At 49.0% G+C, this 12,271-nt stretch overlaps 1 protein-coding gene across 3 annotated transcripts in view; it reads left to right on the top strand.

The window, feature by feature from the left end:
- The window catches only part of CALCOCO2 (calcium binding and coiled-coil domain 2), a 36,580-nt gene that overhangs the window by 23,254 nt on the left and 1,055 nt on the right, over positions 1-12,271 (top strand). For all 3 annotated transcript variants that reach the window (XM_042965442.1, XM_007085723.3, XM_042965443.1), the window contains exons 5-12: positions 1,517-1,642; positions 3,930-4,018; positions 4,359-4,428; positions 5,378-5,500; positions 5,778-5,867; positions 8,359-8,454; positions 10,552-10,687; positions 11,749-11,777. In XM_042965442.1, coding sequence (XP_042821376.1) covers positions 1,517-1,642; positions 3,930-4,018; positions 4,359-4,428; positions 5,378-5,500; positions 5,778-5,867; positions 8,359-8,454; positions 10,552-10,687; positions 11,749-11,777 — 759 coding nt within the window. The remainder of the gene's footprint in view (positions 1-1,516; positions 1,643-3,929; positions 4,019-4,358; positions 4,429-5,377; positions 5,501-5,777; positions 5,868-8,358; positions 8,455-10,551; positions 10,688-11,748; positions 11,778-12,271) is intronic.

Here is a 12,271-nt window from a genome sequence, read left to right as displayed (position 1 = left end):
CCTCTGAGGAGGCACACACCAAATATTCTTTGTGTCTGTTAGTTCTGGCCCAGGGCCAGGTCCACATGAGTATTAGATTCATTTACTTACCCAGTTATTTCATAGGATGCCCTCTTTCCATCCAGCCCCGTGGCGGGCAGGGAAGAATGGATTAAATCACTTACTGTCCCGAAGCTCGTCCAATAGGAGAGACCAACGATACTAAGCATTTGCAAGAAGAATCCACATTCTTCTGTCATTCCCCCTTTTAACTTTTTTTTTTTTTAATTTTTTTTCTTTCAACGTTTTTTATTTTATTTTTGGGACAGAGAGAGACAGAGCATGAACGGGGGAGGGGCAGAGAGAGAGGGAGACACAGAATCGGAAACAGGCTCCAGGCTCCGAGCCATCAGCCCAGAGCCCGACGCGGGGCTCGAACTCACGGACCGCGAGATCGTGACCTGGCTGAAGTTGGACGCTTAACCGACTGCGCCACCCAGGCGCCCCTAACTTTTTTTTTTTTTTAAGTAGAAATATATTTTGGGGTTCATAAAAAAAATATTTTCAAAAGTCATTACAGTGAATCGCTTCTCACTTAAAAATAAACTCTTGAAACGTATTTAACTTGTTTTCTTACTGAAGTCTTAACCACTTTCCAACCCCATGTATCTTGGTTATAATCCTAAAATTTCTTGAGCAGTTTCTTGGGCAAGCACCTTACAGTCCATGTACCTTTCCTAATAGATCTAGTCCAGGCTTTTAATAATTCTGGGGAGACCTCTCCAAATCCTTGTGTTGATCTCCATATCTCTTAGTCCGGTGACGTCGCATTGGATGGGCTGGGACACACTCAGGCGGAGGAACGGTCAAGCGTATCTTCACCCATGGGGTCAGCGGAACGTAAACATAAACCAGTACTGAGATGATATCTTTATTGATACACCACTTGGTCAAAACTGGATTCTTTGCACCCCATATCCTGTCCCAGCCTTGAGACGGATTCACACGTGTTGTTAGTGGGTCTTGACATCTGTTTGTTTAATCTCCCTTCCTCTGGGCTTCCTGACTGGGTCCCCAGTCCCTGCTGGGTCATTGCCATTATTCCCTCGTCCCCTCACGCATTCCCAAGGAGCCCACCAAGGGAAGCCCAGCCCGTCACCTTTGCCGAGTGGCCACGGAGAGCAGTGATGGCAGTGGGAAAGGCACGCAGAGACAAACACGGGGATGCGGTCGGAGCCAACCCTCCACCCCAGAAAGATGAGCCGCTCTTTCGCTTTTTATGGTCTTCATTTTGTTTGCCTGCCTTTCTTGGTAATGGCGGGCTCCGTGTTGCAATTATCCAGACATGCCTACACGGCCCCCTTCCCCTCCCACCTGAGGAGGTGTTCCCATTCGAGGTTCACAGATGCCCTAATAGTGAGTGGGAAGCCAGCAGACCCTCAGCATCCCAGCCTGTGGGAACGTTCCGCCAGCGGCACTTGACTATCCGTCGAGCTACAAAAGGTCAAATACGAACTGATGGAATGTTCTTTCGTAGGGGGAGGTGGAGGAAATCGAGCAGCGCAATAAGGAGCTTTGCAAAGAAAACCAGGAGCTGAAGGACACCTGTGTCAGCCTCCAGAAGCAGAACTCAGACACGCAGGCTGAGCTCCACAAGACGCAGGTATGGCCACTGGTTCACCGTGAACCTGCACACCAACTCAACAAACAAGCAAAACGTGTAATGAGCCTGGAGTACAGAGGTCACAAGCGGGTGGTGTCTCTTCTTCGGCACCACTTTCTCTTTGGCCTGTGATCTCCCTCCCTCACACTCATATTTTTGAATAGGCACAGCGTTGAAAGTTTTCTGTGGATTACCTTATTACAACTCTGGAATAGGCACTGTTATTACCCCGAGTTTACAGATGAGTAACCTGAGGCCTGAAGGGCAAGTGCTCCCTTCTACAGCTAATCAGTGATGGTGGAGCCAGGATTCAAACTCAGGCGGTGTGGCGTCTTCCTAGTTCGTACGGAGAATATAAAGTATTTTCTCTGATTAGCTGGATCCGGACATCGAGGGAGAAGAGAGGATGGAGGCAAGGTTGCAAGTTCTCCTAAGTCCTGGCTGCTTCTCTTTTGAAACATCCTTCAAAACAGCAGGTGGTAAATGAGAGTTGAGCATGCAAGGAGCTAAAGAGGAGAATCTTCTCTAAAGACTATAAACTTAATTACCCTGAGGTCATGTCTTAGAAGTTTCCAGAACACGCAGACGTTGGCAGTCACCATCTGTAGAGCCCTTGATCTACAGGTGAGGAACCCGAGGCCCAAAGGAGAGAGGAAGAGGTCAATTTAGTGATCCCACTGGGTTAGAACCCACTTCTCTTCGCTCCCAGACAGACCGTTCTTTATACCTTGCTGTCACACAAGTGCCCATGATGTCCTCGGCCCTGGGCTGGTATAGAAGTGTGGATGACAGGTCCAAGATACAGATCTGGCCAATCGTAGGCAGTGAGGTAACAGGGGTGGCATAGGTATATAATTCACAAGCTCTCTGTTGACCATCAGCGTCTGGCCAGGAGCTCACCCGCCAGGTTCTAGCCAAGGAATCAGAAGGTCTGGGTTCTTGGGTTAGCTCGCCTACCTACTTGCTACCAGTTGTAATGATAACACAAGCCAATATTCAACACCTACTGTGTGCCACTGTAATTAAGCCTATCGCTTCACTTACTCCTTAAAATGACCCGGCAGCTCAGGGGCGTGTGAGTGTGGATCAGTCAGTTAAGCGTCCAGCCCTTGATTTCGGCTCAGGTCATGATCTCACAGTTCGTGAGATCAAGCCCTGCACTGGGCTCTGTGCTGTTAGGAGAGTCTCTGCTTGGGATTCTTCTCTCTCTCTCTCTCTCTCTCTCTCTCTCTTTCTTTCTCTGCCCCTCCCCCACTTGCATGCACTCACGCTCTCTCAAAATAAGTGAATAAAACATTAAAAAGAAAAATGGGGCGCCTGGGTGGCTCAGTCAGTTAAGTGTCCGACTTCAGCTCAGGTCATGATCTCCGTTCATGGGTTCAAGCCCCGTGTCGGGCTCTGTGCTGACAGCTCAGAGCCTGGAGCCTGCTTCAGATTCTGTGTCGTCCTCTCTCGCTGCCCCTCCCCTGCTCCTGCTCTGTCTGCCTCTCTTTCTCAAAAATAGATAATAAACATAAATTATTTTTTTAAAAGACTATGCATTTGTAAGTCTTGGAGCTAAAAGCAGCGAGGCAAAAAGTAATTAAAAAAATAAAAGCAGCGAGTTATTATTGATACGCTGGCTTGGCTTCAGTGCAAAATGAAGTTGGGGAAGAAAAAACAAATGTCTGGGACCAGTACGGTGGCCACTAGCCGCAGGTGGCTATTGAACACTTGAAACAGGGCATATTGTGATACTCTGGCAGCATAAAGTATATAACAGATTTTGAAGGCTTCGTATGAAAAAAAAAGTAAAATATTTCCTTTTTATTTACGTATTGAAACAATATTTTAGGCCTATTGGGTTAAATATGCCGTTAATAAAATTAATTGTATCTGTTTCTTTTTACTTTTTTGAATGTGGCTACTTGACTCTTAATTACGTGTGCAGCATTCATGAATGTATTGGATAGCACCTTTCAAAGAGAAAAGCCACTTTATTTCACCCACTGCCGTGTCCGCAGTGCAGGAACAGTGCTTCCTAGGCAGTCACTGAACATTTGCTTAGTGAATTAATGGACAGATACAAGCTCCAGGGGAAGAGAAGTTACGGTGCGTACGTTTTGGGGAAAGAACAGATTGAGAACATGTTAATCCAGAAATCCCCTTACTCGGACGTTTCATTCACTGTTGTGTCATGACACATAGCAAGTGCCTACCACGTAGTAAGTGTCCTGTGAATATTTGTTGGATGCCTGAGATACTAAAAAATGGCTTAGAAATGGTCGGTTCCTTTGACGTTCTGCAGGAGGAGCTAGAAATTCTAAAGAGCACCGCTCAGAAGCTGGAACAGGAAGCGAAGGCACAGAAGGACGGCTGGGAGACGGAGCTGCTTCAGTAAGTGTGGTTCCCGGCCGGGAGGAGCTGCGTGTTGTAGACACCCTTGGCCGGGCTCTGATCAGTTCTCCAGAACTCCCTAGAAAACAGTCCTGCCATCAGGACAGTGATAGGAATGATTCTAGGTTAGACAGGATCTGAATGGTAAGGAGACACGACCTGAAGTCCAGTATTAACGTGAAAGTTGTCGAATGCAGGCAGTTTGAGGTCAGGAAGCCGAAACGGGACGGAAGAGGAGTGGATCTTAAACTCACTCCGCGGCCCTAGGGCCAAGGCGGCCTTAAATCATTGAAGGCCTGGGGGATCTGACCCGCGATCGGCGTGTTTTTCACCTCCGCAGACTGAAAGAACAAAACCAGAAGATGTCCTCAGAAAACGAGAAGATGGGAGTCAGGGTGGAGCAGCTCCAGGTAGGTGATGCCGGACCTTTGCCAGAGTGCGTTGTCCTCCCCTTGCCACCATGCCTGCCTGGCGGCCCAGAGAGAGAAAGCTACGTTGCACCGTAGTGAGTGCCCGAAGCGTGCCTTTCAAAACATCAGACTAGGGGCGCCTGGACGGCTCAGTCGGTTAAGCGTCCAGCTTCAGCTCAGGTCATGATCTCACAGTTCGTGGGTTCGAGCCCCGCTTCGGCCTCTGTGCTGACAGCTCAGAGCCTGGAGCCTGCTTCAGATTCTGTGTCTCCCTCTCTTTCTGCCCCTCCCCTGCTCACGTGTGCTCTCTCTCTCTCTCTGTCTCAAAAATAAACGTTAAAAAAAAAACTGGGGGGTGCCTGGGTGGCTTAGTCAGTTAAGCATCCAACTTCGGCTCAGGTCACGATCTCGCAGTTTGTGGGTTCGAGCCCCGCGTCGGGCTCTGTGCTGACAGCTCGGAGCCTGGAGCCTGCTTCGGATTCTGTGTCTCCTTCTCTCTCTGCCCCTTCCCCTCTTGTGCTCTGTCTTTCCGTCTCTCAAAAATAAACAAATGTAAAAAAATATATATATATATATATTTTTTTTTTTTTTAAAGATGGGGGACTGTCAGCTCTCCCAGTGGTTTCCAGACTTTTTTCTTTTAGCTATAAAATCCTTGCAAGCCAAGTCTTTCTCAAAAGCCTAGAACGTAAAGCAGATAGCAGCTGAATCACTCTTGTTTTGAGGAAGCTGTACCTTAAAGAGCGGCTGGTTGAATTGTCCTCATTCGAGTCTCGGCTACTGAGGGTGTAAGGCAGAGCTGAAGAGAAAACGTTCCAGGGGTGTCTGGCTGACAGTTGGGAGTTGCTACGGAACACACACCCCTTTGTGTTAGCGTTCATTAACTAGCACTGTCTCCCTCTTCGGTGGTCCCTTCATATCTTGGTTATATTCACTCATCTTGCTTTAGGCCCAGCTGTCAACTCGAGAGAAGGAAATGGAGAAGCTCGTCCAGGGAGATCAAGATAAGACAGAGCAGTTGGAGCGACTGAACAAGGAAAACAGCCAGCTTCTTCTCACTCTAACCCAGCAGGTAGAGTCACAGACGAAACTAACATTTTTAGGCCCTCGCGGGAAAGCGTATGTTCTTTCTTTACTCTGTCGTATACCTGGGTTATCGCCGGCTCCGGGAAAGGCCTCGGAGGAAGCCACCTGAAATGAGGGGCCTCGTGGCTGTTCTCAGAAGCCAGCAAGGGCAGACTCCCCTCTGTCTCTGCATCCTGGCTCGCTCATCGGCTCAGCGGGCCCTTCCCCAGTGCGCGTGTGCCCGTGTTTCCGCAGCGGCGGTACTGAAATCTATTTCCGTGCAGAAGGAGCGCCAGAAGAAGCTGGAGCAGACGGTAGAGGAGAAGCTGAAGCAGGAAGAAACAACCACCCTGAAGAAACAGCAAGCGTTAAAGGCATGTCTGTCTTCGGATGGCTTTCGGGGGAGGGAGCCTACGGGAAGGAAGGGGAAGGGTCTGTTTTCAGGTGACGGAAAGGACAAAAAAGGGGATAGCGGTCGCCTCCGGATGTTTTGCTCTCGACCCAGAAGAGGACAGAGAATCTGTCGTTTACAAAACGTCTCAGAGAGGTGGCCGTTTCTGCGGTGTGGTGAATGGCAGAGCGATACCGAAAGTGAAACCACATGACAGGTTGTGGTAAACACAACCTTGGACTAGGTTACGACCCAGAGTAACCCGACTCCCTCCTTAAAGAGTTCTTATGGGGGCAGACAAATTAACAATTGTAGCGCTAAGCTGTACGGTTAGAGGATATGGCAGCAGTCAAAACAGATTTTGTTGTAACTATAATATTAGCAATTAGCATTCTAAATTATTCTGAGCTATAATAATATAGTAATGAAAGCCTAACCGTCTGATCTTTTCCTATAGTAGAATAGAATGTTGGAAAAGAGGCCTCGTGGTGATGACAGGTACCAAGAAGCCCCATTTTCTCAATTGCTAGAAGGGTATGAGAAACCCTGATGTCTGGAGGGTATCCAGCTGCTGGGTTTATAAATCCTATCACACAGGCATCATGCATTCACTCAGTCATTACTTGGTCAACTATGGAGTCCCAGTATATATGAGAGACCATATATTTTCGCATGCTAAGGAGGAAAACAAAGTTCTCTGAACTCTGTTCCCGAACCAAATCGGCCGCCCAGAGAAATGTTTTATTTGGCCACACTGATGTTTTTCAGAAATTGAATTGGTGACCAACCACTCAACATGGGAATATTTCCCACTTAAAAAAATTTTTTTTAACGTTTATTTGTTATTGAGAGACAGAGAGAGAGAGAGAGACAGAGCATGAGCATGGGAGGGGCAGAGAGAGGAGGAGACACAGAATATAAAGCAGGCTCCAGGCTCTGAGCACAGAGCCCGACGCGGGGCTCGAACTCACGAACCGCGAGATCATGACCTGAGCCGAAGTCGGACGCCCAACCGACTGAGCCACCCAGGCGCCCCAGGAATCGCTCGTTTAAATGACCCGTGGCCATTCAGGGGTCTGAACGTCCTTGTGGCGGGTGTGGGTTCCCTGGGTTTTCGTGGAGTGTTTTCCAAGACCCAGGCGCTCCATTCTTCATTCCCCACCTATCCCAAGGAACCCCAGCTATGAGGACCACGTATCTTATGCTTCAGGAGCCTAGGAACAAGACGTGGAGCGCCTCCAGGCAAAGGTAGAGGCCGGGAAAGCCTGTTTCTTAGAGAAGTACAAAGAGTGTCAACGACTCCACAAACAGATCAGGCAACTCAGGGCTGCTGCGCTGGTAGGTGACGGAAATAAGGGGCCCAGGCAGCAAGGGGTGTGAAGGTTTGTGGTGCTTAGACCAAGCCCAGAGCCCAGAGGACTGTCCATCCTTGTTCAGGAGAGACATTTCTAAAAAAAAAAAAAAAAAATCTCCTGCTAAAAAGAGGCGTGGACGGCCAGAAACCAGTCTGGGGACCCCCCCGAAATCTCGGCCCCCGGCACAGATCTCAGGGAAGGATTTTGTAACCACCGAGCAGGTGTCTGCGTAGACTCAGATAGTCCTTTCTTATTTCTGCCTTTTGAGGAAGTGAAGCAGGATCAGAAGAGCCAGCAAGAGCCCATGGGGATGGGGAGCCAGGAGCCAGCAGTGAGCACTGTCGTCGGGTAGTCCCTCCCGCATTACTACCTCAGGGCTGGCTAGAAGCACACGGCAGTCCGGGCACCAGCATTCAAATAAAAAAATCTTGGAAAAAAAAAAAAACCAAAACCAAAAACGCAACTGATAGGACTAGCTTAAGTGTCTTTGTGAGGCGTGTGCATGTGTGTGTGTGTGTGTGTGGAGGCAGGAGGTGGGAGCAAGCCTACCCGTTGTGGGGTGTTTGAACATAGGTCATCATCCTGGGAAGCCCAGGACCTCAGCCTGGGTTCCCGGTGGCCGCGGAGGAATGCCTTCCAGGGTTCCTCCGTCCTCCGTGTTACTTGAGCCCAGAGGCCCTTCCTCCCTGGGAGGGGGTCACGCCAGCCTAAGCGCCCCGCGCCGCCTTGAGCGAGATGTTCATTCGAGACAGAGACGCTCATTTCCGTGGCTGGGTGCGGTCGAACAAGGTTCCGTTTAGCCCTCATCCTGATACGTCCGTCTGGAGGCTCTTCCCAAGCTTGTCGCCCTTTCCATCTTTGGTCGCTTACACTGCCACTAACCCAAAAGAAATCGGCATCTCGATGCCGGCCCAGGCCTCCCAGCATCTTGTTAAGTCACTTCTCTGTAAGCCGACACCGCCCGCGTCTCCTCCTCTGCGCCCCAGCTCCCTTGCCCCCCCACCCCCGAGTCCCACCAGTTTGGGAAAGCAGGTCCTCTACAGGCCCCTCGCTTTCCCCCACTTGGGATCCAGATGACAGCATGTGATCCTAACCCTAATTGTTTTTTATTACCGATAGGACGAGAACGCTGGCCTGTCAAAAAAACTGAGTGAGAACAAGATTATATATGATGCTCTGCAGAAAGAGAAAGAGAGATTGGAAAGAGAAAATGATGTGAGTGTGTACGGAGGGCGAAAACCTCAAGGTTTTAAGGGGAGGGAGCAGGGTGACCCGGAGATGTGGTGACCAAGAGGTAAATAAAAGAGCCCTTTCTGGGACAGTGGGTGAGACCATTGCTCCTGAGAGCAAATTTAGTCTGGTTTCCTCACCTCCCATGAACTCTCTCTTGGTTCCCCAACCGAAACTTGCTTGGTGTGGCAGGAATCAACAAGAAACGAACAGCCTTGATCAAGATCTAAATTAATTTTACTCTTAACTTCATACCTATTGTAGGTATTGTCTTTGAGGAATCATATCCTACGTCCTTTTTGTGCTAGTTGAGGGACCCCTTTCCTTCGCCACAACTTTCTCCTTTTTTTCTGCCACTAAACCAGGGCAGAAGTGATGGTCTGTACTATCGCTGGACCCTTGGTGGGCCCTTAAGAAAATGCTGTGCATTCATTCGCGCCCTCATTCATTCATCCATTCATTCTTTCATTCATTCAACCAACATTTATTTTCTGCTGTGGGTTAAACACAAGTTATTGTTGATTGAGGATGATGGCCCTAAATAAAGAAACTGCACTTGGGGGCGCCTGGATGTCTCAGTCGGAGGAGCATGGGACTCGTGATCTCGGGGTTGTGAGTTCGAGCCCCGCCGTAGGTGTAGAGATTATTAAAAACAGTAAGTTAAAACTTTTTTTTATTTAAAAAAAATTTTTTTTAATGTTTATTTTTGACAGAGAGAGAGAGAGAGAGAGAGAGAGAGACAGAGCATGAGCGGGGGAGGGGCAGGGAGAGAGGGAGACACAGAATCTGAAACAGGCTCTAGGCTCCGAGCCATCAGCACAGAGCCCGACACGGGGCTCGAACTCACGGACCGCGAGATCATGACCTGAGCCGAAGTCGGACGCTCAACCGACTGAGCCACCCAGGCGCCCCAAAACTTTTTTTTTTAAAAGAAGCTGCACACAAAGGCACTTTCCTGCTCTTGCATCAAAGGTGTCGGTGCATTCTGGCTTCTACTCCTGGATCCACACCTCCCGTGGTTCTCCATCTTTCCCCTCTCCGAAACCCTCCCGGGCTGTGCCTCCAAGTGATCTTTTCTGGCTTTGATTATGCCATTTATGCCCCTTTCAGTACTGTAGGGACCTTTGGAGTCTGTTTCCGGTCTTGTTATTCTCATCCTCTTGATTTAGAGGAATACACCTTGACTTTGCAGTCTCTGTTTTCCCATGTAGGCTCATGGGAAGAAGGGACGACACACAATTTGCAACAGGGAAAAAGATCTGATTTTTTTTTCTTCTAAGATTTTTTTTTTTTTTTAAGTAATCTCTTCCCCCATAGTGGGGCTCGAACCCACAACCCTGAGATCAAGAGTCCCGTGCTCTTCCAACTGAGCCAGCCAGGCACCCCAAGATCTGATATTTGAAAGTTTTCTTAAGAACCAATAGTAAAGCCCTTTTAAGATGTCAAGGGGCAGTTTACTAATTATAAGAGCTTTAAACGCTGTCTGTCCTCCTCGTAGCTTCTCTCTCATTCTTCCCATTATTCCCTCCCTCCCTCCCTCCCTCCCTCCCTCCCTCCCTTCCTTCTTTCTCTCTCTCTATTGGTGTATCCATCTGAAAGGATAAAACATGAAGACGGGAAAGTCATATCAGATGAGTATTCACACTGTGTAAGAAAATCGTTCTGGGAAGGTGGGACGGAGACTAAAAGAACCATTTTACCCTCAATAGCATCCAACAGCTTCAACCTTAATATAGCTCCTGCCGCCCTCCTGTAGACACCCAACTTTTGTACCCCACCTCAGCTGGTGTGTAACTTAGAGGCTTAAATTCTTTTTTTGAGTTCATCTAAACAAAATGCAGCGTATATTTCAATTCAGGTCTAAAGAACTGAGATCTTCAGGGTGTTGAGGCCGCTGCTTTCTCTGGAGAAGAATTACAAATGATCATTTCCCGGGACCCCCCAGGGCCCCGCTGTTCATCGAGAGCTACCTCTTTCCCGCCTTCCCACCTTGCCAAGCGGGCAATCCCCTCTCCACTTGCTTGTGGCCATTCTTTGTCGTCGTCTTTCAATATGTCTGTCTCTCCAACGTTCTGTCCCTAGCTTTTGAAGAGGGAGAACAGCAGACTGCTGAGTTACATGGGTCTGGATTTTGACTCCTTGCCATACCAAGCGCCGACTTCAGATCAAGGAGGTGCGGGACAAAACCCGGCCCTTGTCTATGGAAACCCCTATTCCGGTAAGAGACGACTGCCGTTTGAGCCCGAAGGCCCCCTGCCCGCATCCTTTTCCCCCCACTAAGATTCTTTTTGGCCTGCGATGCTAATTAAGACCAGTCTCATTGTTAAGACTTGCTGGGCAGAAGCTGAGGACCCCCAATAGAAGGATTGCCAGGCGAGAAGTGTTAATTGAGAAATAAATCTGAATCTAGAAGACGCAAATCAGATCATGCGCCTAGAGGCAGCAGACACAAATTGAGTCCCGTGGCTATATTCCAAATATATAAATCAGAGAAATGTCTCTGTGTAGAAGATATACACACACAAAGCCGAGGAAGCTAATTAAGGTTTGGAAATGGAAGCACACGAGGTGGGGTACGCCACCCAGGAATGGGCAGTTATGGCGGCCACCTCGATGGCCTGACCGAGGGTGGCAGGAACGTGCACCACAGAGACCCCGGGGTGGTTTGGAGGACAGAAGTGGGGGTGAAAGCCAGTCTTGTCACTCAAGGACTGAAGGGTCAGAGTGCCCTTGCCAGGCACGAGGGAACAGGGAACTTCTCCTCCTTTGTCTCCAAAAGCAATAGAAGACCTCATTGCCTTTTCTTGGGCAGTTTAAAGCAGCCGTGTTCCCTTAAGAGCCCCAGTCAAATCTTTACAGCAGGCAGGGGTATGCCTTTGTTTTCCTCTTTAAAAACTGTTTTCTAAGCCTTTCCTTTAAAAATACCTGTTTGCACGGATTCAGTCTTCAAACCTATTCTCAAGTTGTGTCCTTCCCAAATCGTGGCTGTTTTTGTTAAAATCTCGTCTTGCCCATACTGAGGTTTATTTGTTTTTTCTGACTGTATAGAAATATGCATGGCTATCACAAACGCCACTTCGTTATTTTTTTCCTCTTTTCCCTTTATCGTCGACCTGGATCCCCTCTGTCAGAAGTTAATGGTACATGGGCGAGAGAAAGAGACGCAGTGGGGAGAAAGGGGAACAAAGAGAGTTACAGAAAACAGCTGCTGCATCACGGTTGGAGAACCTTAGGGATGGTATTTCTTTCACTGAACGAAATCTTTGTTATTATCCTCAGGTATCCAGGAAAGTTCTGCCCCAAGCCTGGTAAGTACGTGAATCACGAGAGTGCCCACATCAAATCCTTGAGAAATGTCCCCCCCTGCTCAAGTTCATGGGAGAAGTAGGGAGCCTGGTTCGTTGTGATAATTCCGGAAGTCAGCTGGATCGATTGGGTCAAAACCCGAAGCCGAGTGAGCCTGTCGAGGCAGGGAGAGGAAAGCCCGGTCCGTCCGCCAGCTTTCTGGTGGGTAGATCTCCACCTGTGAACGGAGGTACCGGAACTAGGGAGGAGATACGAACAAGGCAGCCGGTCCAACAGGGCATGTCCCGTGTCCCTCCTGGGCTGGAAGCTCTTTGACCGCTTTAGCACTAGTGGATCCTTTCACCCCTGGGGTAGAGAAAGCCCCGGGGAGGGCCTCCAAACGTGAATTCGGTTCGTTCGTCATCCGTTTCCTGAGCACCTGCCATGGGCCGAGCATTATGCTCCGTGCTGAGAATCTCGTAGAACACGGGACGTGGCCCCTGTTACCTAGAGCTTG

The sequence above is a fragment of the Panthera tigris genome, chromosome E1 (assembly GCF_018350195.1).
Source record: "Panthera tigris isolate Pti1 chromosome E1, P.tigris_Pti1_mat1.1, whole genome shotgun sequence".
In the NCBI taxonomy this organism is placed as follows: domain Eukaryota; kingdom Metazoa; phylum Chordata; class Mammalia; order Carnivora; family Felidae; genus Panthera; species Panthera tigris.
The sequence above is the reverse complement of the archived record's forward strand: the minus strand, read 5'-3'. Positions and strand labels throughout refer to the sequence as shown.